The 25,731-nt window shown below is 33.7% G+C and overlaps 2 protein-coding genes and 1 long non-coding RNA gene across 5 annotated transcripts; all 3 read left to right on the forward strand.

Moving 5' to 3' along the window:
- The first annotated feature begins 3,243 nt into the window (after positions 1–3,243).
- LOC140875209 (uncharacterized) lies at positions 3,244–7,738 on the forward strand. 3 transcript variants are annotated; one of them, XM_073278811.1, is made up of 8 exons: positions 3,244–4,231; positions 4,422–4,501; positions 5,460–5,570; positions 5,912–6,026; positions 6,170–6,286; positions 6,499–6,550; positions 6,813–6,892; positions 6,979–7,738. In XM_073278811.1, exons 7-8 carry the CDS (start codon positions 6,865–6,867, stop codon positions 7,662–7,664), a joined length of 714 nt encoding a protein of 237 aa, XP_073134912.1. In that variant the 5' UTR covers positions 3,244–4,231; positions 4,422–4,501; positions 5,460–5,570; positions 5,912–6,026; positions 6,170–6,286; positions 6,499–6,550; positions 6,813–6,864; the 3' UTR covers positions 7,665–7,738. The 3 variants fall into 3 exon arrangements, with proteins under 3 accessions (XP_073134912.1, XP_073134911.1, XP_073134913.1); XM_073278810.1 differs by lacking the exon at positions 6,170–6,286 and having other exon boundaries at positions 3,244–4,040; positions 4,179–4,231; XM_073278812.1 differs by lacking the exons at positions 4,422–4,501; positions 6,170–6,286 and having other exon boundaries at positions 3,244–4,040; positions 4,179–4,231.
- Positions 7,739–15,780: 8,042 nt separating this feature from the next.
- LOC140876302 (uncharacterized) lies at positions 15,781–16,535 on the forward strand. Its single transcript, XR_012148736.1, has 2 exons — positions 15,781–16,241; positions 16,324–16,535. It is a non-coding gene; the product is annotated as an uncharacterized lncRNA (long non-coding RNA).
- Positions 16,536–19,728: 3,193 nt separating this feature from the next.
- LOC140870801 (fatty acid desaturase 4-like 1, chloroplastic) lies at positions 19,729–20,555 on the forward strand. Its single transcript, XM_073273205.1, has one exon. It carries the CDS (start codon positions 19,800–19,802, stop codon positions 20,553–20,555), a length of 756 nt encoding a protein of 251 aa, XP_073129306.1. The 5' UTR covers positions 19,729–19,799.
- Positions 20,556–25,731: the final 5,176 nt, after the last annotated feature.

Here is a 25,731-nt window from a genome sequence, read left to right on the forward strand (position 1 = left end):
ATAAAGCATGCAGCATCAAGGGCATTGGAAGAATAAGGCTTAGGATGCATGATGGTACTGAGAAAATCCTTCAAGAAGTCAGATTTGTGCCAGAGTTAAAAAGGAATCTAATATCCCTTGGAACTTTGGATTCATCAGGTTATACTTTCAAATCTGAAAAAGGGACACTGAAAGTGTTGAAAGGATCTCTTGTAGTGATGAAAGGAGTAAGGAAGAATACTTTATATGTACTTCTTGGCAGCACTGTAATAGGAGGTGCTGCAGTAGCTCAAGAGAGAAAGGACAACACAAGGTTGTGGCATCTGAGACTTGGACACTTGAGTGAAGGTGGTTTGCATGAGTTATCAAAACAAAATCTACTGTGTGGAGATAAGATCTCTGAACTAGATCTCTGTGAACATTGTGTATTAGGTAAAGCAAAGAGAGCAAAGTTCGAACAAGCTATGCACACAACCACAAAGCCCCTACAATACATACATTCAGATCTTTGGGGCCCTTCAAGGACTGAAACAAATGGAGGAGGAAGATATTTTATGTCTATCATTGATGATTACGCAAGAAGACTTTGGGTATATGTACTGAAGACTAAGGATGAAGCTTTGAGTAGGTTCAAGGATTGGGTACATCTTACAGAAAACAAGATAGACATGAAAGTTAAGAATCTAAGGATTGATAATGGGCTAGAGTATTGTTCTGAGGAATTTTTACAGTACTGTAAATCCAGAGGCATAACAAGACACAGGACAAATCCAAGGACTCCACAACAAAATGTGAGGTGTATGTTATTGTATGCTGGTCTGCCCAAGTCATTTTGGGGGGAGGCACTATCTACTGCCTGCTACCTAATAAATCGAAGCCCCTCCAGTGCAAAAGGTTTTAAAACTCCTATGGAATTATGGAGTAATACTCCTGCAGATTATTCAAAACTCAAAGTCTTTGGATCTTTAGCTTATGCACATGTCAAACAAGATAAGCTGGAACCAAGGGCCTTGAGATGTGTATTCATAGGATACCCTGATGGAGTTAAAGGGTACAAAGTATGGAATATGGAGCCAACTGGTGTAAGATATTTCACTACAAGAGACATCACTTTTGATGAGTCCAAAATGGGGTACTCAATAAAGGGGGAACCATGTGTTAAAAAGGAAGATTTCCAGAATAAAACACAAACTGAGGTGGAGCTCCTGGAAGGAGGAAACAGTGATTGTTTTGACTCAGAAAAGCAAACAGAAGACTTACCAAGTGAAAGAGATTTAAGCACATATGAATTGGCAAGAGACAGACAGAGAAGAGAGATTAGACCTCCACAAAGACTTGGTTTTGCAGACCTGACATGGTATGCCCTTATTATGGCAGAACAGGTGGAGCAGACTGAGCCATCTAACTATAAAGAAGCAATGTATGGAAAGGCAAAAGGAAATTGGTGTACTGCGATGGATGAGGAGATCAATTCTCTTCAAAAGAATAAGACATGGGAACTTGTCACTAAGCCTGATAAACAAAGGATCTTAGGGTGCAAGTGGATTTTCAAGTTAAAAGATGCCATGCCAGCAGATAACAGAATAAAATACAAGGCAAGACTAGTTGCTAAAGGGTATGCACAAATCGAAGGGATTGACTTCAATGACATCTATTCCCCAGTGGTGAAACACTGTTCTATTAGAATGGTGCTAGCCTTGATCACACAATTGGACTGGGAATTAGAACAACTTGATGTCAAAACAGCATTTTTGCATGGTGAGTTAGAAGAAATGATATATATGGATCAGCCGGAGGGATATATAAAGGCAGGAGATGAAAACAAAGTGTGCTTACTGAAAAGGTCTCTTTATGGTCTAAAACAAAGTCCTAGACAGTGGAATAAAAGATTTGATGAGTTTATGACAAAAGTAAATTTCACAAGAAGTAATTATGATAGCTGTGTATATATCATGAAGGAAGGAACTCAAGTGAAAATCTTGTTGCTGCTATACGTGGATGATATTCTCATAGCAAGCAAGGACAAATTACAAAATTCAAAACTTGAAGGATAAATTGAGCTCAGAATTTGAAATGAAGGACTTAGGTCAAGCTAAGAGGATCCTAGGAATGGATATCAGAAGGGAAAGAGAATCCAGGAGACTTATCTTGACTCAAGCTGCTTATATGAAGAAGGTGCTGCTAAGATTTAACATGAATGAATCTAAGGCAGTTAACACTCCATTTGCACAACATGTCAAGTTATCTTCGGAGCAGTCACCTAAAACTGAAGAAGATAAGAAAGATATGGAGATCATTCCCTATGCTAGTGGCGTGGGTAGCATCATGTATGCTATGATATGCAGTAGACCAGATCTTGCATATGCAATAAGTGTGATTTCCAGGTTTATGTCAAATCCAGGAAAAGACCACTGGAATGCTCTGAAATGGACTTTGAGATACCTAAGCGGATCTATAGATGTAGGATTAATCTTTAATGGTCAAGAGGATACATCAAGTCCTATAAAAGGATATGTGGATTCGGACTTCGCTGGTAACTTGGATACACGGAAATCTTTGACAGGTTTTGTATTCACGGTCTATGGAACAGCAGTCACATGGAAGTCTTCACTTCAATCAGTAGTTGCTCTCTCCACTACTGAAGCTGAATTCATTGCTGTTACAGAAGCAATCAAGGAAGCCATTTGGTTGAAAGGTTTAGTCACAGAACTTGGGATTGATCAAGGGCAGATAGAGGTATTTTGTGACAATCAAAGCACAATATACTTAGCAAAACACCAAGTGTTCCATGATCGATCTAAGCATATTGATGTAAAGCTTCATTTTGTAAGGGATGTCACAGCTCAAGGTGAAGTGGTTTTGAAAAAGATAGCTGCTGAAGATAATCCAGCAGATGCTTTAACCAAGTCATTGCCACTGAACAAGTTCAAGAAATGTCTTGGCTTGATAGGTGTCTGTGAAGGGAAGTAGGAAGAGCTGGGAGTTGACGAGCACCCAGTCAAGTTGAAGTCAAGGTGGAGATTGTAAATATGTGTGTCTTCAAATTGTCTTATTGGATCAACCTATCTCTCAAGTTTCTTGTTGGACCAAGAAAAGTTTGGATTGGCCACTTACACTTATTCAGGGCCCAAGTCAAGAAAGCCCAATCTTAGCTCTAACGGTGAGTTAGTTGAAGAAGTTGGAATTATTGAGTCGGTGGGAGAAATCTAATAAATATGCAGAAGCTGGATAATTTGACAACACAATAGCAAAATCTTCCTTGGGATAAAAAGTGATCGACAGCTCTACAAGAGACTACATCAGAGGTGAAAATCAGATCAAGAAGAAAAGAGAGAATAGATAGATGAGTGGTTTAGAACTCATGTGTATATGATTCTTTCGGTATCTGGGAAACTCTTTTGTAATCGGTGAATGCTGTGATTGAAGATCAATAAAATTTGTTTGGGTGTTCGTCCGTGGATGTATGTCATTGACCGAACCACGTAATTGTTTGGTGTTGATTCTTTGATTTATGTTCATCTTGATATTAGATTTCTGGGCTTTAGCATTGATTGTTCTTGGAGGTTATACTGTTGGGAATATAAATTCATTGAGGTTCTTGGTTCCGAACAAGGAGAGTTAATCTCGTGTGTGATATAGATTCAAGTTTTACAACAGTTTGAATCCAAGAAACAATGAGGTTAGATCGGGCAAGCCATCGAACCCAAATCACATCCCGTCCAAAAGCTAGCGCCAACCCGTCTCCTTCGGATTTTGTGTTGTCACCATCGCAATCATCGTACTTCGCCGGAGAAGGGCCGACGACCGCCGTGTCTTGTTGTACTGCAGGCAGGTGATGGGTTTTTCGAGTTAAGAGCGGAAATGGGGAAGCGGGTGGCGGCGCAGGAGACGAAGAGTGATATTCTGCAGGTGATGGAGACAGAGCTCGCCACTCAAAATCAACACCCCTATGCCGACCAAACTCTAATTGGTTATATATAAATCCCGTATTGTATCGTTAATCGTGCTTATTCTTCATCCATCGCTCTTTATTGTTCCTTTAGCTGCTTTTCAGCTTCTAGGTATGCAGTGTTGTTCTCTTTTTTGGCCTTTAGTTCGGATGATTTCAGTTTTTATTGATCGAATTTGAGTTTTTTTGAGCTCTGAATAGTGTTTGATATTTAAAGTAGGGTATTTGAAAATGTTTTGATTGATGCTAGATGGTACGGGGGAGGTGTGCGCTGCTGCTGAGAGGGATCACTATGAGAAATCGGTAATTAATTAATTTTCTTCTCGTTCTTTGTGTTCTATTGTTAATTATTTTGATGTTTTTTGTGGTTAGTTTATATATCTTATTTCGAAGATGATGAAAGGAAATGAAGAGAGTTTGAATGATCGTTAATGCCTTAGTTTATCCAATTTGCTATTCTATTTAATAATTTGCTTTGGTGTCTATTTTTCAGCTTCTTATTGTCAACTTTCTCGAAGCTGTAGCGAAATTTCTTCCATATATGCATGCTGCTAGTCTGTTAAAGTTCCGGAAGTATGTATCAATTTTAATCCCTTCACTTGTCTGGCGATGATATTTTAAAGTTTTTTCTGCATCTCGTGATTATTTCCGGAATGCTTATGTACTAAAATGCTATTGTGCCAATTCCAAGAAAGTGAGAATTAAACAACAATGTATATAATCACTATTTATTTGAGACCTGGTTCCATTATTTATACGTGATTTTTCAACTGATGCACGAGAAAAATAGAACTATATAGATCAATAAAAACTCGACAGCTGTATAGAAGTGGATGCTACGTATTTCATAGGAAACAAATATTCATGAAACTGAGATTTTATTAATCAGTAGTTAGTAAGTACTATATAGATTTAACCATGTGGCTTTATTTCCCAAACCTAATAAAATTAATGGACCCAGTTTTTAAATTACTTTTGTTTTATTGTCGTTATTTTATTTGCATATCATTTGTATATGTATGTATGTATGTGTATGTTACAATAAGAGTACACGCAATGAATTTTTGAATATTGGATGTGTATATATTCTTTCCTTTCTGCAGTGTTTTTCAACATTTGGTTGGTGAAAATTTGGCCATATGTGATCTGAAAAAATAAATAAAATTATGATTTAGAAAGTTAAAAGATAAAAAAGTCCCTAAAAAATAAAGATATGTGGGAAAATGGGACTCAAAGTTGGGATTCAAGGACGGATCGGAGTTGGAGAGTCACCATATTTGACGCACATGAACTTTTTAAAATAATTAAATTTAGTATTAATGAAACATAAAATCGTACAAATTTGAAGGATGGGGTTGTTCCGCCAACTCCGCTGCCAAATACAGTATCTGAAATTGTAACTATACAATGTTGTGGTAAATTTGTTCATTTTCTTTCGATTTTGATCTTGTTGATTATAGTGCCTCGCTATATATACTCCATACAAGTTCTTGTTTATATCAAATTAATGTGCATACTTGTATCGACATAGGAAAGGATACTTCTATAAAGAATCTTTTGAGAAACGATGGCCTTCACTTATTGTTCCATCTATCCTGTACTAACTGGAGGCCAGTGAGTGCTAAGAACAAAGCATGAATTGGTAAGTTCTCGGATGTTTAAAATGTAGAATTTTACTGCATTTGACATTCAATGGCAGCCTTCTTGTGTATCGAATTAAATTCATCATGTTGATTGTCATTGATGTCCAAGATACTCGTATAACCTGTATACATGGATGTTGGATCTTTTTTTGTATTTCGTCAAGTCTAATTTCTAGAAGTAGATTAAAGCAGCATCTTATTTCCGAGTAGATATGTACAAAGTTGAACTGGATATCTCTCTCTAGCTAGCTTTAGTGATTAAACTTGCAAAGACTCGTAGTTTTGAAAATATATCATGTATCAGCCTAACTACCGGTTTGTTGTCTTTTTCTTTTGTCAGTTTAAGGGTACTGTTGGTGGTCTCGGGGTAGCTGGTATATCTACGTCTCTTCTGAGATCTGTCTTGAGTACCACTATGGAAGATCTCCTTGCTTTGGGTCTTTTCTCTGCGGGAGGTTGTGTAACCCATCTCCTTATTTAAGTCTCTGTGTCAATATTTTCTGTTCTCTCATATCTTAAGTTGGTTATTTTTGCTTTTCACATTATTTTATATTCCTTGTATCTAACTCAGCTTGAGCATGACATCTTTGTATAATAGGATCGATATTCAGCTAGAGCTGTAGGATTTCTTAAGGCCATACACCGTGGAATAAATAGCCTAGGACCCTTGGAACCTCAAACATGACATCACATGATTGATAATTCATGGATTATAGTAAGTACATCAATCGTGTTCAAAATCATCATGATTTTGGGATTGGTGAAGATTGTTTTGCTTATATTACAACGTTAGGTTTCTTAGACAACTTTTTCCGGACGGTTATCTTTTGATTACTTGAATATTCTTTAGTTGCCTTCAATAAATTATAAATTCTGAAATAATTTGCAAACTTGAAAGCTTATTTGCTCCTTCTGGCACTTATGCAGGGCTAATGCATTGAAGATGGAGCATTTGTTCCACCTGGACAAACACAGGATGGTGACTCAAATTTCTACTCTGTTTACTTTTGGTTTCTGATGTATTAATTTTCTGTTTACTTTTGGCTTATGATGTATTAATTTTCTTTATTTTCTCGAAACAATTTTCATTATTCTGTTTTTTATGATATGCTTTTGTTCGAGGAATTGGGATCACCATAAGGTTTAATTTAAATGTTTTTTTGCTCACATTTATTTTTTCTAAATGTTATTGAGATTCCTTTAATTTTCACTCAACTGTGATTGTATTATGATCTGTCTAGACAACCTAGAGTACCATGTGGAAGAGCTGAACAAGACGGCACCTTGATCACAATGGCTGTGCTAGTTAAACCCTCTAAAGGTTAGTTGCTTAGCTTAATCTATTAATATTTGTGAGTGTATTTTGTTTTGACTTCAATTTGAACGCATGATTATGAATTTGTGTAGGAAATCACTTTCTTTGTTCCAACTATATTGCAAGTTGGGGGACGCGGCACAATGGAACTCTGGAAGAAACTTCTATTGAATTGGTGGTTATGGTGTTATGGGGTATTTGGAGAGCTCGAAATGAGAAACTCTGGAATAGAATTTTTCAAAACGCAAACCATGTTGTTGAAGATGCAAGGAAGGTGCTGTCGGAGTGGAAGGCCGTGCGTAGTATTGAAGGACCATGTGTAGGTAGAAATTCGTTGGCAAGGGATAATTTCACTTGGGAAAAACCAGAAGCACCAGCCTTAAAGTGTAATATGGATGCGTCAATTCATAAGGACTCGAGGAAAGTTGGGGTGGGAATGGTCCTTAGAGATGCCACAGGCTCTTTCATATCTGCCAAAACTAACTGGTATGCTGGACTTATGGAAGTAAGAGAAGCCGAAGCAATAGCTTTCAAGGAAGCACTAAGCTGGATCGAAGAAATGGGTATCCAAGATGTAACATTCGAATCTGACTCTAAAGTTGTCATTGATGCCGTGCGCGGGCAAAGAGAAGATGAATCAGAATTCGGTATTATTATAGAGGAGTGCCGTAGAGTTCTTTGTAACAAACCTTCCTTCAGGTTTGGATTCACTCGTAGACAGCAAACAATGTTGCTCACAATCTTGCTAGGCAATCTTGTTCTTTCGCTTGTCCCATGATCTGGTACTTACCACCAGATTTCATCTATGATGTTTTGAAAGCTGATTGTAATATTTCCAATGATTAATGAATGTTTTCGGTTAAAAAAAAGATTTGAATTTTTAATTTTGAGTTGTAATACTAAAAATTCTAATGTGCATAATTTTTTTTTTTTTTTTTTTTTGTATATTTGAAAAAAGACAAGGGTGAAAAAACGTTGTATATTACATGTTTAAAATCGATGTTAAATATCATGTCGTTAGCAACCGACAATGGTTTTTCACTCAATTGACAACGGTTAAAAAAACCGTTGTCGTAGCCTCAAAATAACAACGTTGAAAAATTGTTGTTTTTTATTGCACTTTTAACAACATGACTTTTAACATCGGTTTTGAACACCTTTTAACAACGTTTTTTAACTCTTATCTATTAGTTTTGTTTTTTGTGATTAATATTGCCAATGAATACAGAATAAATGTGATTGTTATCCTTGCAACTACAATCTTGCATCTGCAAGACATCAGGGAGAGGATTTTTACTTGACATGAGGTGTTGACCTATAACAAATTACGTGCGTGTATTGAATTCATACACATAATTTAATTAATCTAAAATAAGATTTACTTTTGCGTATATATTCACCTGGTTGTCATTTACAAGTTTGAATTAATGCATGATATATATAACATCGAATGTTAGGACCAAGTAAGAACTTTGAAAATAATTAAAAACCTTAATTATTAATTTGAGATCGATGGATCAACTTGAATATTGTTTATAATAGAGAGTGAAAATCAAACCTTAAGTACATATAAATGTATGAAGAAGTAGATCAATAACTTGTCAAATTAAAGTACTACGTACTAATTAACTAAGTTATATTTTAGGTAATTAACTAGAATAGATATATCAATTAGTGTGGGTGGGCATCTGAAAGCGGCAGAGGGGGCAAGAGTGATTGGTGTTGAGCCATGTTGTGATGCAATCTCCGTGAAACATATGGGAACACGGCAAAAATACGCCGCCCAGCGGCTTGTCGACGAAATTTTCCAAACAGATGGAGCAGCAGCTGCTAATTATCCCACGACTACTAATTGCATCATGAATATGAAAAGGCTTCAAAGATTGGATGGATGCTTTGCTAGCAGGAACCATTGTGGGACGACGACGGGTCCTCATGATCATCTCTCTTCCAGTAACATAAGGCCGGCTATAATCCGGGTGACGCTCCAAATCTTGAATATCTACGCGATGGTTTGGATTCCTATTAGCTACTCGTCTGTGAACGAGAGTAAAATCAATGTAAATATGCACCTGCAGCTTGTTGGTGGCCGCGGTGACAAGACTGTTCCAGACCTCTTCTACTGCTTGTATGGCCAGGTTTCTTCTATCCGAAATCGATAAACGAAGTCCCACCAGACCTCCATTCAACGCACGATACATTTTATCTTTTTGGGTGGAGGTAATTGATGGGGGGTTGAACAAGATTGTTTTGGGTCTTAATTCATAATTAGCATTACACCATTCATCTAACTGGGTCCTGTTTCGCTTTATATTCCATTGACGATACATGTGTCTCCCAGTAAAGTTGAAGATTACTTCAAAGTACTCATCAGAAGAAGAACGAGTTATGTATGTTCTCGCGTTCTCTATCGCCAACTGTCGAGGAGAGTATTCTTTGAAACGTCCGGTGGCCATATTTGCGGTGGTCAAAATATTGCTAGAAAGTATATTTGGTTACGTGTATTATTCAATGTGTATAATTCATGAATCTACCAACTAGAGACTATCTATATTTATAGACATTTAGTTTGGTATGATTAGAATTATACTTCATCTCAAACTGTCATGAGATAATATTATTGATATAAGATCTAATCTTTTTTAAATATGGTATATCTAAAATACCAAATACATAAAAGATCAAAATAATATCCAATAATATCAAAACTCTATTAATTAATACATATTATATTTTTTTGTTACCTTATTTATTATGATTTAAATAGTTTAATCAAGACTTTGTTTAATTACAAAATCCCCCGGATTCCATATTTCTCCTAGCTAATTGCAGCGCTGCGTACCTACTTTTTCTCCACGATGACCATTCATTCATATTAATTTGTTAGTTACCATAAACATATATTATATATAATTGATTTATATAAATTAGCAACAATAATATTATCAAATACATTCAATATTCTTTAATTATATATGTCAAAAAAAATATTCTTGTCATCTTTTAATTAAAAAAAATATGTCAAAATTCATCTCATTCCTCTATCTACAAATTCCAAAAAGTGAAAATAAACGTTGCGCGTTATGAGCTAACCCCCTGCGCGCATTCATAACATCTCATTCTTTACTCTTTAGGCTAAGCCACGATCCGCGTATTAAGCATTCCCAACGTGTGCATGGAAGGTGAGAACTTAGATGTTAATTTACGTGGATTTCAAATCTACTTCATGAATTTTTAAAATTATATTAAAAAATAGAGTGGATAAGATTAGTAGAGAGCTTTTAATTAACTAACTTTAAATTAATTGATGAATCTTGAGATAAAATTACGATTATATTTTAATTTAATTCCAAACAAAACCAAAAATATTAGACAAATTAGTCATTTATATGATCTCCTATTTCTTTTGTATCAAAATGACATTCTCTATCTTTATTTGTATTTTTAAATATTTAGATTAGATTGTTATCGCTTTTAAAATTTTTATTTGTATTTTTAAATATTTAGATTAGATTGTTATCGCTCTTAAAATTTTAAATATTTAATTCATCATGTAACTTCTAGAAATAACATGAAAATCAATTATCATAAAAAATTTATATATATGCATACATTGCGTGCAATGAACACTAGTAGTATAGTATGAAAGATTGGAAGTGTATTAGTGTAGGTACGTACTTCTCCAAATCAATTCTCATCTACCAAATAAATTCTTCCATCCAAAATCAATTTTTTAGGCAATTTAGAGAATTTGTGACACCCAGGGATTCATATTTGGTCCGAACTTGGCTATAGCCCAGCCCATTTATATGGTTAGTAGGAATATTGTAATTTGTGACACCCAGGGATTCAATTGTGTCTTTCACAAAGAAATATCCGATGATCATATCTAGGGTTTTTTTATTTTTAATTTTTTTTAAAAAAAATAAAGTGAGAGCGGACGTTGCCCTGACTGCATGTCCCCATGTCTTTTAATCAATTTTTAAATTTTATAATTTGTTTTATATATTTTTTAAAATTTGTAAATATTTTTATAAAAAATGATTATGAATTTGTTATTAAAAGGTAATTTTTATTTCAAAAAATCAAAGTTTTAATTTTAACTTTAAATTTGTTTACCAGATAAAAAAATTATTAAGACAAAAATAAAAAAATTTATATGTAAAAAATTAAATTAATTAAATAAATTTATTTGGGATCAGTAACAATTGTTAACTTAAATAAAAATATTTTGATATGTAAATATTTTTATAAAATGATTATTTATTTGTTATTAATACGGTATGTAATTTTAACTCAATAAATCAAACTTTTAATTTTAACTAGCAACTCTTGGCACACGCGTTGCGTGTGCAATAAAAAAAATGTGACAAACATGTTTGAATAGTGTTTACCTTAATTAAAAAAAGCGTTGAACTAAAAAAAAATTGAAAATACAATTCTAATATATACATGTTTGTCGCAACCAAAATATTTTTTTTTATCTAAAACTCAAAGATATTTCTGCATATCAATATTTGAACTTAAATTTCTTTCATGACCACTTGAATTTTTGATGTGTGGACCTATAATGAACATCAGGAACCGAATAATCGTTGTTGCATAAAATCCAATATCATTATATTATAATTTGTTGATAAATAATAGATGAAAATAATTAACATACTAATGGACCAGTAGTTGAATTGCATGAAAAAATGTTCATAAAAAGTGATTATCACAAATGCCAAAAGAAACTCGAGAACATAAAATTTAAGACTACCAAGAAGAACACAACATTAAATCATATAGTCATCAATAGTATTTAAATAATAAGACACCTAAAAAAGAAAAGCACACAAAAAACATTAAAATGTGTAACTAAAGAATTGGCAAAAAATTTGATAAAAAAAAAAAAAAAAAATTGGCAAAAACCACAAAGTAATAATAATTTGTATTTTTAGGTAAATATTATTTATAGTATTTACCAATTTTGAAAACTATGTGTGCATAAAATTTATAGTTATAACTTAGCTACAACTTTACTTAATCAAGCACTGTATTTAATGGTATACATAGTTAGACAGGTAAATATACATCGTTTGAATCGCAAATCTAAAGGCACACGCTTTGCATGAGTAGGCACCACATAATGTGAAGAGAAGAAGAGGGAGGAGCTAGGGGAAAAGAATAAAAGATATGGTTATTGTAATTTGAATTTGGTCATACCGCGTTACCAAAACAGTTTTTAGGCCATCTCTCAAATTTAATAAAATAGAATGAGATATAGTAATTAGTATGAGATATGTCATCTCAAGTTACCTTAAAATGACACACTACTGTAGGAACTAATTATGCATATAACCAGCAGAACATACTGTATTAGCGTAGACACCAAAGCTGTAGAAGATAAATTGCAAACATACGTATTTTCGTAGAATATGATTAAAAATCATTGTATGCACAATATGTGTCACATCCCCTAACTCCATCTTAATTGTTAATGATCCAAATGTGAAAATCATATTCAGAAAGGCCTAAAACCAAGCTAATTTTATAATATAGTCACGAATAGTTACATATTTTTGATTTTAAATGCTAAATATGGATCATATCCCCTAAATTACATCTTAATTATTAACTCCAATCAGCAAAATGTAAAGTGGCCGATAACATCAGTAAATATCATATTCAGAAAGGCCCTAAAACCAACCCAATTTGATAATATAGTCACGAACATATACATATTATAGAAATTAAATGGTATATCCCAATAGAATTTCATATCATTGGGTTTGAATGCATGAACTACAGTTTAGCTCGAACCTTCTTATATTATTGTTGCTAGACTTGTAGTACTTGTAGAAACAAAATCTTTAAAACTCACAAATTTTAACATATGTAAATTATATTTTAAAAAATATAATCTTTAAGACTATATGTTCGTGACTATATTACATTAACATATGTACAAAAATTTTAAATATCATGATTTATATATGTGTATAATAATATTTTAGGAAATATTAGATTTAATCATATTGATTAACAAAATCAACGAAACATAAAGTAAAATTAAATATTATATTTTGCAATTACAAAGTAAATGTTGCATAATGGTTATGATAAGGAAGACGCGTTGAAATGTTGACATAAAATACCACAATTGCAAGAACGAATAGGTATTATATTCAATTTATTAAATATTTTTAAAAAAACATGCACGGTCATTTGAATAAATTAAAAGCTATACAACAACTTGTATTCAAGAATTTATTAACGAAGTATACATTAAATCTTCACTTCCTCTTTTTTGTTACCGGCAAAATCGAAGGTACAATTCAAAAACACAAATCCAAGTTGACCTATAAGGAAATAAACAACAATTAATATAACGTTTCAACTAAATGCATGTTACATTATAAAACTTGATCTAACTCCCAGCACTGAAAAACTCTAAATTGGAGAAAAATACTCAAGGCTCATTAAATCTTCACTTCCTCTTTCTTGGACATGGTTAACTCTAGAATACCTCCAAAAGTGTATCACACCTAAAATTGAATCAAATTATATTTGTCCAAATCAAATATGTAATAATAACTTAAGTTACTAAGACAATCAAGCAAGGAGTTCAAATGTAAAAGTTCATCAATGGTGAAAGATTTTACATGCGAACAATAAAAGAAGGATTGAGGATTTTGTATAATCGGATTTTAGGGAACTCAGACTTGATCTTGATGACCTTGGATATGAAAGTTCCATTGTTGTTGACCTGTATTGCCTACTATCAATGAACTTAAAAATAAGTATGTCGTAAAAATAATTTTATCATGAAGAAGCAGCTATAACAGTAAGACTTGGACAAAAGCTTCACATAAAAATCCAATATTTAATACTAAAAAACTATTCAACCCAACTCGAAATAATACAAACATAAGCAGAGCAGAATTTGATAATTGATGCCATTTGATTGTAATGAACCAATCAATACACTACTAATGAATCAAACTGACTTCTTATGCACACTTTATCAAACATTTTATCAAACTTTATTCTATTTTTGCAAAACTAAAAATAAATTACGCGAAAATAAGAAGTAATGCCTAATTCATTGAGCACAAAATTGGATTTGAATAAAAGAAAACCATAAATATACTGTAAAACTAAACTCAAATTCATTTAAGATGCCAACAGAGTTTCACAATTTGTAAAATTTAAGCCAGCTACAAATCATCGATTTGAAGAACTATCTGCCTTAGAAACCTGTTGTCCAAAACAAAAATAATTTCGATTGTAAATGGGCTGTTTGGAATGACTTTTTTCCCCTTGGTTTTGGTAAATTTTTAGTTTGAATCTCCATATCGCTCCACATTTTTTTAAAATATTATTCCTTTTGTCCATCTCAATTTATTTTGATTGAAATAAATGTATTCAATCATATATTTATAATAGAGAGTGAAAATCAAACCTTAAGTACATATAAATGTATGAAGAAGTAGATCAATAACTTGTCAAATTAAAGTACTACGTACTAATTAACTAAGTTATATTATAGGTAATTAACTAGAATAGATATATCAATTAGTGTGGGTGGGCATCTGAAGCGGCAGAGGGGGCAAGAGTGATTGGTGTTGAGCCATGTTGTGATGCAATCTCCGTGAAACATATGGGAACACGGCAAAAATACGCCGCCCTGCGGCTTGTCTACGAAATCTTCCAAACAGATTGAGCAGCAGCTGCTTATCCAACGATTACTAATTGCATCATGAATATGAAAAGGCTTCAAAGATTGGATGGATGCTTTGCTAGCAGGAACCATTGTGGGACGACGACGGGTCCTCATGATCATCTCTCTTTCAGTAACATAAGGCCGGCTATAATCCGGGTGACGCTCCAAATCTTGAATATCTACGCGATGGTTTGGATTCCTATTAGCTACTCGTCTGTGAACGAGAGTAAAATCAATGTAAATATGCACCTGCAGCTTGTTGGTGGCCGCGGTGACAAGACTGTTCCAGGCCTCTTCTACTGCTTGTATGGCCAGGTTTCTTCTATCCGAAATCGATAAACGAAGTCCCACCAGACCTCCATTCAGCGCACGGTACATTTTATCTTTTTGGGTGGAGGTAATTGATGGGGGGTTGAACGAGATTGTTTTGGGTCTTAATATGATATTAGCATTACACCATTGATCTAACTGAGTCCTGTTTCGCTTTATAATCCATTGACGATAGATGTGTCTTCCAATAAAGTTGAAGATTACTTCAAAGTACTCATAAGAAGAAGAACGAGTTATGTATGTTCTCGCGTTCTCTATGGCCAACTGTGGAGGAGAGTATTCTTTGAAACGTCCGGTGGCCATATTTGCGGTGGTCCAAATATTACTAGAAAGAATATTTGGTTACGTGTATTATTCAATGTGTATAATTCATCTAGAGACTATCTATATTTATAGACATTTAGTTTGGTATGATTAGAATTATACTTCATCTCAAACTGTCATGAGATAATATTATTGATATAAGATCTAATCTTTTTTAAATATGGTATATCTAAAATACCAAATACATAAAAGATCACAATAATATCAAAACTCTATTAATTAATACATACTATATTTTTTTGTTACCTTATTTATTATGATTTAAATAGTTTAATCAAGACTTTGTTTAATTACAAAATCCCCCGGATTCCATATTTCTCCTAGCTAATTGCAGCGCTGCGTACCTACTTTTTCTCCACGATGACCATTCATTCATATTAATTTGTTAGTTACCATAAACATATATTATATATAATTGATTTATATAAATTAGCAACAATAATATTATCAAATACATTCTATATCTCTTACTATTTTATAATGGTTGAGCACGTCTTAGAAACCTCTTGGTCGATTGGTGGTATGACCCAAACAAGCGATTCAGTTGAAAAACAACCCACGTTTCGTTTGAACGGCACCTTACTTTTTTTATGGCCGCATAGGGAGAAGAAAAACTCTCGCCATCCTCTTCAGCAATCGTGGCTGAAATCTTTGGTGTGTTGGTATGCCCATAAACGTTTTCAACTTTCACCCTCCCTCTCATTGGCTACATCCAAACGTGGATGGAAGAGGAAATATTAACTCCCTGCGGCCATTCCTCCAAAAAAAAAAAATTTAGTCGACCTTCTAATACACTTTTCATAAAATTCCAAACTCAGTTTCTCAGCTATTGAAATTGCACAAGTTTTTTTTTACGGGAGGATTTATTTCAGTTTGTTGGTCGATGAAGAAGATCTAGGGTTTCTTTTTGGGATTAATTTCAATTCATCCAAAGCTATTGAATCCGTAGAGAGGCCCGTGGACTCGAAACCGAAAAAGTGGAAACCAAGCAGTGTAATATTTTCTACTAATGGTTCTTTCCTCTCCATTTTTTTTTTTTTGTAAATTTTCATTATTGAAGTTGATTATTTTTCAGTTGTTGTGGTTAAGCGATTACATATGGTAATTTTTCTCATCAAGGAAGGATATGGAAAACTCGCGTCGACACTTCATCTTTGGTGAGATCCCCAAATGTTTGTTGAATTATTTGTTGTACTTTTTCTCCCATTTTCTCATATTGTTTATTGTTTTTATCTACAAGGTATGTGGCTGGAATATATTTTTGTTGATTTAAATTGATTTGGTGTATTCCGATTCCTTTGTGGTGGTTTTTGTTTAGGTAATTGTTCATCCCTCTTCAAAATAAATGTCAATTTTGAACTTACGGTATTTGGTTAAGTTCAAAACTATATATGATAGATTACCAAATCAATAAAACTTAATAGCTCAAACCAAATCGCGTAAAAGTTTCCTCCAATTATGTCGTGTTGTCCCCAACGGAAAAATTGTTCTTTTGGTCCTATATGTTTGTCATTTTGCGATTTCAGTCTTTTATATTTTTAGATTTCAGTTTTAGTCCGCTATCTTTATTTTTTTTGGTAATTTTAGTCCTTTTTTCTGACGTAGCGCTGACGTGGTACCAATTCATTTCCTTTTCCCTTCATGTGCTTACAGAGATTTTTAATATTATTTTAACTTATTCATGTTAATTAGATAAAAATAATTATGATTACTAAAAAGATATAAATAAATGAGTTTCGGTCCAATTTGGAAAATTAAATTCTTAAAAAAGAATATATTGTATTAGCTAGGATAAAGGCGGATAATAAATCCAATTTTGCGATGTTTCCAATGAAGATTATTGTAGTATCCAAATTATCTTTCGAAGCCCTAATACAAATTATCTTTCGAATGAAACAATAGATATCTTACTCGAGCTTTATTAACCTCCAAGGAAGATAACCCCAAATATGTATGCTGCTAGCTTTTTACTTATTGGAAAGCTCCATACGCATAAATTCTAACAAAGTGAAGAAAGATAGAAGATACTCGATCTTTTTTAAAGTTCAAAGCGAAAAATGAGCCATTTGCTTGTTTATTTTCGTCTAATTTCAATCTTAGTCCTATAAATATAAGTTTTTTTTTTTTTTTTTCAATTTTAGACTGCAGTTCCTTTTAATCGTTAGAACTAAATCACTAATATTACATTACACATATCAATTACACATTGACATGGTATAAGCACATCACCAACGCGACATAAAAAAAAGAATAAAAATTTCAAACAAAATAAAGATAGCAAACTAAAATCTATAGTTAACCTATTATATATAACCAAAATTATAGATATTAGTATACAATTTTTCCTTTTATATAAGGGAAATTTGTTTTTTTAGTCATGCATGTTTGTCACTTTGCGATTTTGGTCTTCTATATTTTTATATTTCAGTTTTAGTCCGCTATTTTTATTTTTTTTGGCAATTTTAGTCCTTTTTCTGATGTGGCGTTGATTTGGCACCAATGCATTGCTGATGTGGAGCTGACGTGTATAGTGTCACGTAAGCATTCTCGAATAAAAAGGATTAAAATTGCCAAATATTAAAACATACAGGACTAAAACTGAAACGTGAAAATATAGAGGATCAAAATCGCAAAATGACAAACATAAATGACCAAAATATAAATCAATGTTAATGTTAGTGGTGTTAATATAGCTCATTAAGTATTAAAAAACTACCGACTCAAAATCAAAATATTTTAAAGAACACATTATAAAAATTCGATTTATACGGAAAGCTAGCGTGCCAGCTAAGTAGCGTGCCATTAATTAAAACAAATTTTATGTGGAGTATGTGACACCATTTCCTAGAATTAATTATTTCGTGCTAGCTATCTCAATTCCTAATAATTTTATATTGATATTTATATTTATTATATACGTACACAACATCTCTGATTGGCAAAACAAACATTTTGACTGTAATCCTTGGCCGAAAAGTCTGTTTAAACACATTTTTTAGTTAGATTTCCACGCATTCATTCATTCCACCGGAATTTAATTTCAACGATAATAATATATATAAAAAACATATATTAGAATGTAAGATACAACAATTAATATATATATATATAATCAAATACATCTATTGTGAGATAGACTAACGAGTCACGAGTTTTTATCTGTGAGATATGACAACTTGATTCATACTTATCATGAAATATAATGCATAAAAAATAATATTTTTCATGAGTTAAGTTGTTTCGGACATTCATTTCAAAAAATTGATTTGTGAGGTGTAAGGAAATAAGGGTTGCATATAAACAGTTTGAGGTGTTGTCACAAGGTGTTGACAACACCTACTATAACACCTTGAGTAATTTGCAGCGGAATAAAATTTAAGCATGTTTAAAATAAATAAGCAACCAAAATAAATAGACTCAAATGAATTAAGCAAGAGTATAAATACTCTTGCAGCGCCTCAGGGCAAAACTTCACTAGAAAATTTTCAAAGAGTATTACAAACCCTAAAACTAGTGATTATTGTAAAAATCAATTTCTCAAGACAAGTGAGAAATAAAGAGTAAAAATTCTTCTAAAACATTCTATGAAAAATAGAATAACGAAAACAAATTAAGGAGAAAAACTCTTGAAGCCAAACACTCGTGAGTAGCACACTTCTACGATCAACAATCTTCGAATTGTTCTTCACGGCTTCAAGTACTCTATTCAATCGTTAAGCTCAAGGAGCTATAAGAACGTATTTTCTTGCTTTAGAAAAACTCACGGTCTCTCAATGATCGATCCATTCCTTGTACGTGTATCTCATCAATAAATAGAACAAAAGTCATTCTTTAGAATGTTTTCTTGTAGGCGTAGGACTCTAGATCAAATCTACACAATAAGAAATTAAATCAATAAATATTAGATAACGTAAAATTCTGATAACTTTAATTAAATCAAGTTTTCAAGGAATTAAATAACTTCATGTCCAAGAAAGACAAAAGATAATTAATAATATCTTTTTTCAAAATAGGATGATTTTAAGGAATAAAATATTTCTTTCATAAGGTTCGGAGATTTGTTTCACAAATCGACCTATAAGATAAAATAAGAAGGTTTTTTTTTTTTTGATAATTTCCATGGCAAACGAAAAAATACAAAGGATATATAAAGCTTTTAGTTATTTCTATTTCATATTATTATTTTGTGTCCCCGAAGGAATAACTTACATAAAAAGCAATATTTCATTACTCCAATGATAATGGATAAGGTGCGTGTTAATTAGAAATCACGATAGATTATTTTATTTATATATAAAACGATGTTCAAATTCATAATTTTTCCGATATACTTTCATATATCCCAATATCTTAATTACACATATAACACAACACGCACACGTACGTACAAGTTACAACATATATATAAATACTACATATACAATATGCTTCTTCATATCCCATACATATTATTGGCTCCAACTTCCCCAAAATCTCCTTTCTCTGCACCACTGCCGATTCAAAGCTTTCAAAAGAATTTATTACATCCTTTTTTTAATTTCATCGAAAACAATGGCTGAATTTGAACCTCAACTAAATAATTCTGCTTCAAAAACAACATCTCCAAAGCATTTCTATGACGAAGATAGCTGGAAAACACCAACTGGCTTTGAACTTGCATGGTTTTCAACTGGCTGCATCACACTGCTGATTTCCCTAGCCAAATCCTTGATAATCATTTCCCGTCAATCAACCGGTTTTCGCGGCTGGATCGAACCCGTTGTCGCAGCCATCCTTGGCTACGTGCTAGGGGACCTCGGCACGGGAATATACCATTGGGCCATCGATAACTATGGCACCGCCAAAACTCCGGTTTTCGGGTCCCAGATCGAAGGTTTCCTCCGTCACCACGACCATCCGTCGGCGATAACGAAGCGCCACGTCGCCACCAACCTCTACGTTGGGGCGGCGGGATTCACCATCGCCGTATTACCCATGAACATATTTTGCACCAACCCTAACTTGCTAGCCTTTGCTTCTGCTTTCTTGGGTTGCGGGATGTTTTGTCAGCAGCTTCATGCATGGTCTCACACGCCAAAAGGGAAGCTTCCGCCGCTCGTGGTGGCGCTGCAAGATTCCGGCCTCATTCTGCCGCGGGCCGAGCATGCGGCGCACCACCACCAGCCTTTCGACAGCCATTACTGCATCGTGAGCGGGGTTTGGAACAGGGTTTTGGATAAATGCAAGATTTTCTGGGCCATGGAGATGATTTTGTTCTTTATTTTTGGAGTTAGGCCAAGATCATGGAGTGATCTCGATTCAAAATGAACTGTTACATCTTCATGAAATCCAACTGGGATATACATGCATACGTCATACATGTGAATATAGTCATTAAAATATATACGAATTATGTTGTACCATAAAGCATTCAATTAATTCTTACTCTGTTTAATTTATCAATTATAATATTAATTTATAAATCCTTCCATTTTATACAACTAATAAAAGTAATGCACATGAAAATATTTTTTGTTGTCGATAAACGTTGTTAAATAAATTTATTGAGATGAGAAGAGAAGATATTAACACGCGGTTAATAAATAATTTTCAATGTAATAATATATACTTTTTGAAGAAAAAAACTATTACATGTCTTAGTGATGTAATCAATATACTCTTCGACATTGCAACTAATAAAAATATTTGCAACATTTTCGAACATCGTAACACTTGCAGTTTTATTTTTTGTATTATTTTACATCACCATTAATAGTTTAGAATAAGAGTCTAAGACATCAATAATTCATGTAAGTTTATAAATATAAGGGTTACGTTTATTGTAGTTTTACATTAACACAATATTGATATTGAAACTTATGTAATTATTACAACTCGATCGAGTTTTTTATTTTTTTATTAATCTTGAAATTATGACAAGCTTCGTTCCATGAATTCATCTTATTTTCTATCTCATGTATGTATGATTTATTCTTTATTTGTTAATAAGTGATGTCACGCCCCGTGATCGAAACGTAGCATCGGCGTTGTTAACAATTTTAAATCGTAAAACAACAAGCCATGTAGTGCATAAATAGTCTTCAACCAGTCTTTTACAAATCCAGAAATGTCTTTACAATATCAAAACATGACAATAGCGGAAGCAAAATATAAACGATAATAAAACTAGTAAGACTGCTAGCAATTCCATAATTCTAGACTTGATCACCAACCCCAGAAAGTGTGTTGCTCATCATCATCCAACTGCTCTTCGGTATCTGGAAAGGGAAGTAAGGGGGATGAGTGTTTTGGAAAACATTCAGCAAGAGGGGGCCAATCGTACATGCAAATATCGAATATACATATAGATAGGAGTTCAAAGGAAGCACGTTCCAACACATGTCACAACATAATTCAGAACAAGGCAGAAGTTGAAACTGAGTATCAACACATATCATGAATGAAACATAAACTTAAACATAGCACTGTTATTCATCTCGTTAAGCATGGCTACTGATCAGGCTCTAATTTTTACTCCTCTAAGGGGGCGAGGCCTTAAACTGTAACGCCCCGTTTTTATCTTAAATGAGTTTATTTGAGATAATCGGAGATTCCAGAGTTCAAGAGACGACTTGTATTTGATCAGGGACGACTTTGCAAATTTTGGAATTTTCAGGGACTAAAATGCAATTTTGGACTTTAATAGATATTTATAAGGGATTTTGACTTTTCTTCCTCATTCCCTTCTTCCTCCTCACGCCTCCTCCATTGTTGAAAGCCCAAAACGTCTCCCAAGCTTCCCAGATTTCCTCCCGAGCTCGATCCGTCCGTTAGAAATTATTTCTGAAGAAAGATTAGCGATCACGACTGAGAGAGCTTCGTTCTACCGTAAGTATTTATCCGATCGGATATGTTTTGTTTTTCGGAGGTTGTTAGAATCGATTTAGATTCTAGTATGTTGTTCTTGGCGGAGTTCTGATCGTTTATTATCTGTCAGTTTTGAATTAGAGCGACGTTCGGATTTGTTATGATTTTTGAAAGCCATTTTCGAAAACTTGGATTTTGAGATTGATGGGTTTGCCTTGTTATTGTTGTTTTGGGCATTGATATGAGGTTATATCGTTATTGAACTGCTGTCTGCATTCCGGTTTGATCAGATTATAGCCGTTATGCCGTCGGTTTGAGTTTTGGATTGTTTATCGATTCGAATTGTTGAGCCAAACCTTTGTTTGAGTTGTATGTTAATCTCGAACCTTTATTACTTCTTGCACAGATTTATTTGAGGCCAGTGGAGTTGCGAGATTTCAGCTTTGTTCGACTTGGAGATTGTAGTCGGTATAGTATCGATTTCTTATTATCGATTGAGAAAGTTTGATTGAATCTTGATTGAGGAATCATTGTTGTTTCCAGGTTTGGAGCATCGACGTTGTTGAAAGAGGTATAAGATGACTTAGATTGGAATGGAACGTGTGATTCGAATCCGACTTGATTCGAGTGTTCCGAAAAATCACATACTTGCATGTTATTTGATTATTTGAATTATTTGAGTTATGTTTTGAATTGCATTCATCTTAAACATGAATCCTTGATTTGAGTAGCGGGCAGGACGACCCTTTTGATGATAGACGTTTTGGGGATTATACTGTGAGTGGCCTGTGAAACATCTACTACTAATAAATGCGGAAATTTTTTTTTTTTAAATAATACTATACATATATGTATAAACATTAAAAATACTGCTAATAAATAAAATTCTTTAAAATAAAAAACTTAAATCAATAATAATATTAAACTACTGAAAATCTCTCGACGTGCTAAATAAAAATAATAAAATTATTTCTCTCAACCACTGGAAACTGAAAATACGAAATATGTTTTTATAAATTCTCAATGTTTCATAAACATCAACTAAAATCTGCGACGGTCACGGGGCCACTGCCAAGCAAACTCATACGTCCTCGCCACCGGTAGGAGAAACAATATAATCATCTGTCTTACCTGCACCATATAAGTATAGTGAGCCTAGAGGCTCAACATGTCTAATCCTTGATAACGAGGTTTAAAAATAATGCATCACATAATCATACTAATACATATAACTTACGTGGACATGCATGCATGATCTTAAAATAATGCATCATAAAAATTATTCATCATCAGTTGTACATACATCATAGCTAATCATACATAACATAATTTGAGCATGTCATAATCATAAAAACTGTGTAGGTCATATCCATGAGTGTGGCTCGTAATCATGAGCGACTGATCAGTCTAAGAACCATCGTACGTGGCGGTGGATAAATCCACCTCTATGCTGGTAGTAAACTACCTCTGTGCCAGTGGTAAAACCACTTCTATGCCGGTAGTAGAACTACCTCTGTGCCGGTGGTAAACCACCTCTGTGCTGCCACATCACTTCAATTTCCATAAAAATATTTTTCATGCTCAATTCTTAATCATAAACACATCATAAAATATTTCATGTATGCATGCACTTAAAATATGTCCGTAATATATATTTAATTAATTTTAATAATAAATATACTTATACTTAAAATAAACTTCATGCATAAAAAAGAATTAAATATATATTACGGACTTAGTTAATTTTTATGGGTTGGTCAGACTGCTGGCCCCTTAGACTTAAACCCATAAATTCTAAGACTGGCCCAATAATTCAACTTAAGTCCATTAACTTACATTTAATCCCAATAAAACTCTAGACTGGCCCAAAAATCCACTGACTGACCAAAAAATTCTCATGGGCTCCCAAGCCCATAAAAATTAATAGACTCACTTAATAATTACTAAAGCCCAATAACTTAATTCATATGTGGCCCAATTAATTAATTGAACTAGCCTTGGCCCATTTACAGCTCAATTTAATAATTAACTTAAAAATAAAAATACTCGAACCCAACTAATACAACCTAGACCCGGACCCGAATAACATGACCCGTGACCCAACGGACCCGAACCGTACCCAAAACACCAAACCCGGCCCGCCTAAAGCCTAGACACAACCTTAGCCTTTCATTCCTTAATCTTAACTCACGGCAGCACTAAGCGACTTTGGAAAAACTGACCGTGCCGCCTACTCCAGAGACCTTTGGCCATGAAACCACTGCCTATACTTAGCCAACATCCAGACGGTTCTAACCCGACAAAATTTACCTCAAACGGAGATTTGTAGAAGGAGAACGAACCAAAACAATCTACCCCTAGTTTCTGCTCATGTGTAGAACGCGACCAGAAACTTCAGGCCGTTCGGCCGCCCATCTCCGGCAACCACCGGCCGGAGCACCATCTAAAATATCTTCTCCAAGGTCTTGGGGTTCTAACCCCACTGGAATCAACATAAAACACGCCCTGTGGACCGAGAACGAGCCAATCTCCCAACGCTGCGCAATCTGCGCGATCTGATGCACCCAACTTATTTGGCTTCGGTTCCGGCCCTTCTTGGCACAAAACCCATGCCTCACTCGATCCTACAGACCCTAGGACACAACCCTAACCACAGCCAACAGCCTGGACCCGAGCCACATGAGAAAAACGTTATCAAACCTTGAAGAAAACAAGAAAACCCATGCATGTGAAGGAGTCTATGAGATTTTTCAGAAGAAGTTCAGTAAATATCATGTCAAATCCATATAGTCTGATGAAAAACGTGAGTAGTAGCTTATATGGTGGTAAAGGAAAGGAATTAAACATGCCTTAGATGAAGATAAACGAAGAAACAAGAATTGCGTGTACGGCGCTCCGGGACGAACGGATCTTCTTGATTTCTTGAAAACCTAGAAGGCTTTGGCTATGGTGTGAAACTTTCTGATGAAACGTGAGGAAGATGATGAAAAAAATATGTGGGAGGCGGCTAAAGAGGTTTTAATCGGTATAAAGATTGATTTTAGGTTTAATTTGAGAAGATAATGGTTTAAATAAATAATAATCAACATAAAGATAATATACCAACAAAACTTTATTTAAAACTCCTAATAATAATAATAATCTGATACTAAAACTCAAATCCCGAAATTAAGACTTAAGGGATTTTTAAATATTAATAAAAGTCATTAAAATGACTTATTTTGGCTAAAAATCAATCCTTAAATAAATATATAAATAAATACTAAAATTTTCTTGACAAAACACCCTAAAATATTATTTTAAGGCTCATAAAACTTATAAAATATTTTTGGCTAAAAGTTTTGGTATCTCGTCCGTCCACGGTCCCGTCTACGCGATCAAAACAATTAATTCTTTAAAAATCTAAAAATACAATAACTGCGGGTTAAATGATAAAATAAATTTAAATCATGCATATAATTCACATAATAACACATATAAGTCATTTAACCCAAATAAAATTTTTAAATAATTATTTTCCCTAATTATGCATGCGAATTTACGTATAAAAATTTCCGGGTGTTACAATTCTCCCCCCCTTAAATTGAATTTCGTCCTCGAAATTCGACTGATCAAAATCTATAACGGAGTCTCTCAA

The sequence above is a fragment of the Henckelia pumila genome, chromosome 1 (assembly GCF_033568475.1).
Source record: "Henckelia pumila isolate YLH828 chromosome 1, ASM3356847v2, whole genome shotgun sequence".
Taxonomy (NCBI): domain Eukaryota; kingdom Viridiplantae; phylum Streptophyta; class Magnoliopsida; order Lamiales; family Gesneriaceae; genus Henckelia; species Henckelia pumila.

Coding starts and splice junctions, on each gene's coding strand:
- LOC140875209 (XM_073278811.1), top strand. CDS start 6,865: ATGGCTGTGCTAGTTAAACCCTCTAAAG. Junction 6,893..6,978: donor GCTAGTTAAACCCTCTAAAG/GTTAGTTGCTTA, acceptor GAATTTGTGTAG/GAAATCACTTTCTTTGTTCC.
- LOC140870801 (XM_073273205.1), top strand. CDS start 19,800: ATGGCTGAATTTGAACCTCAACTAAATAATTCTGCTTCAAAAACAACA.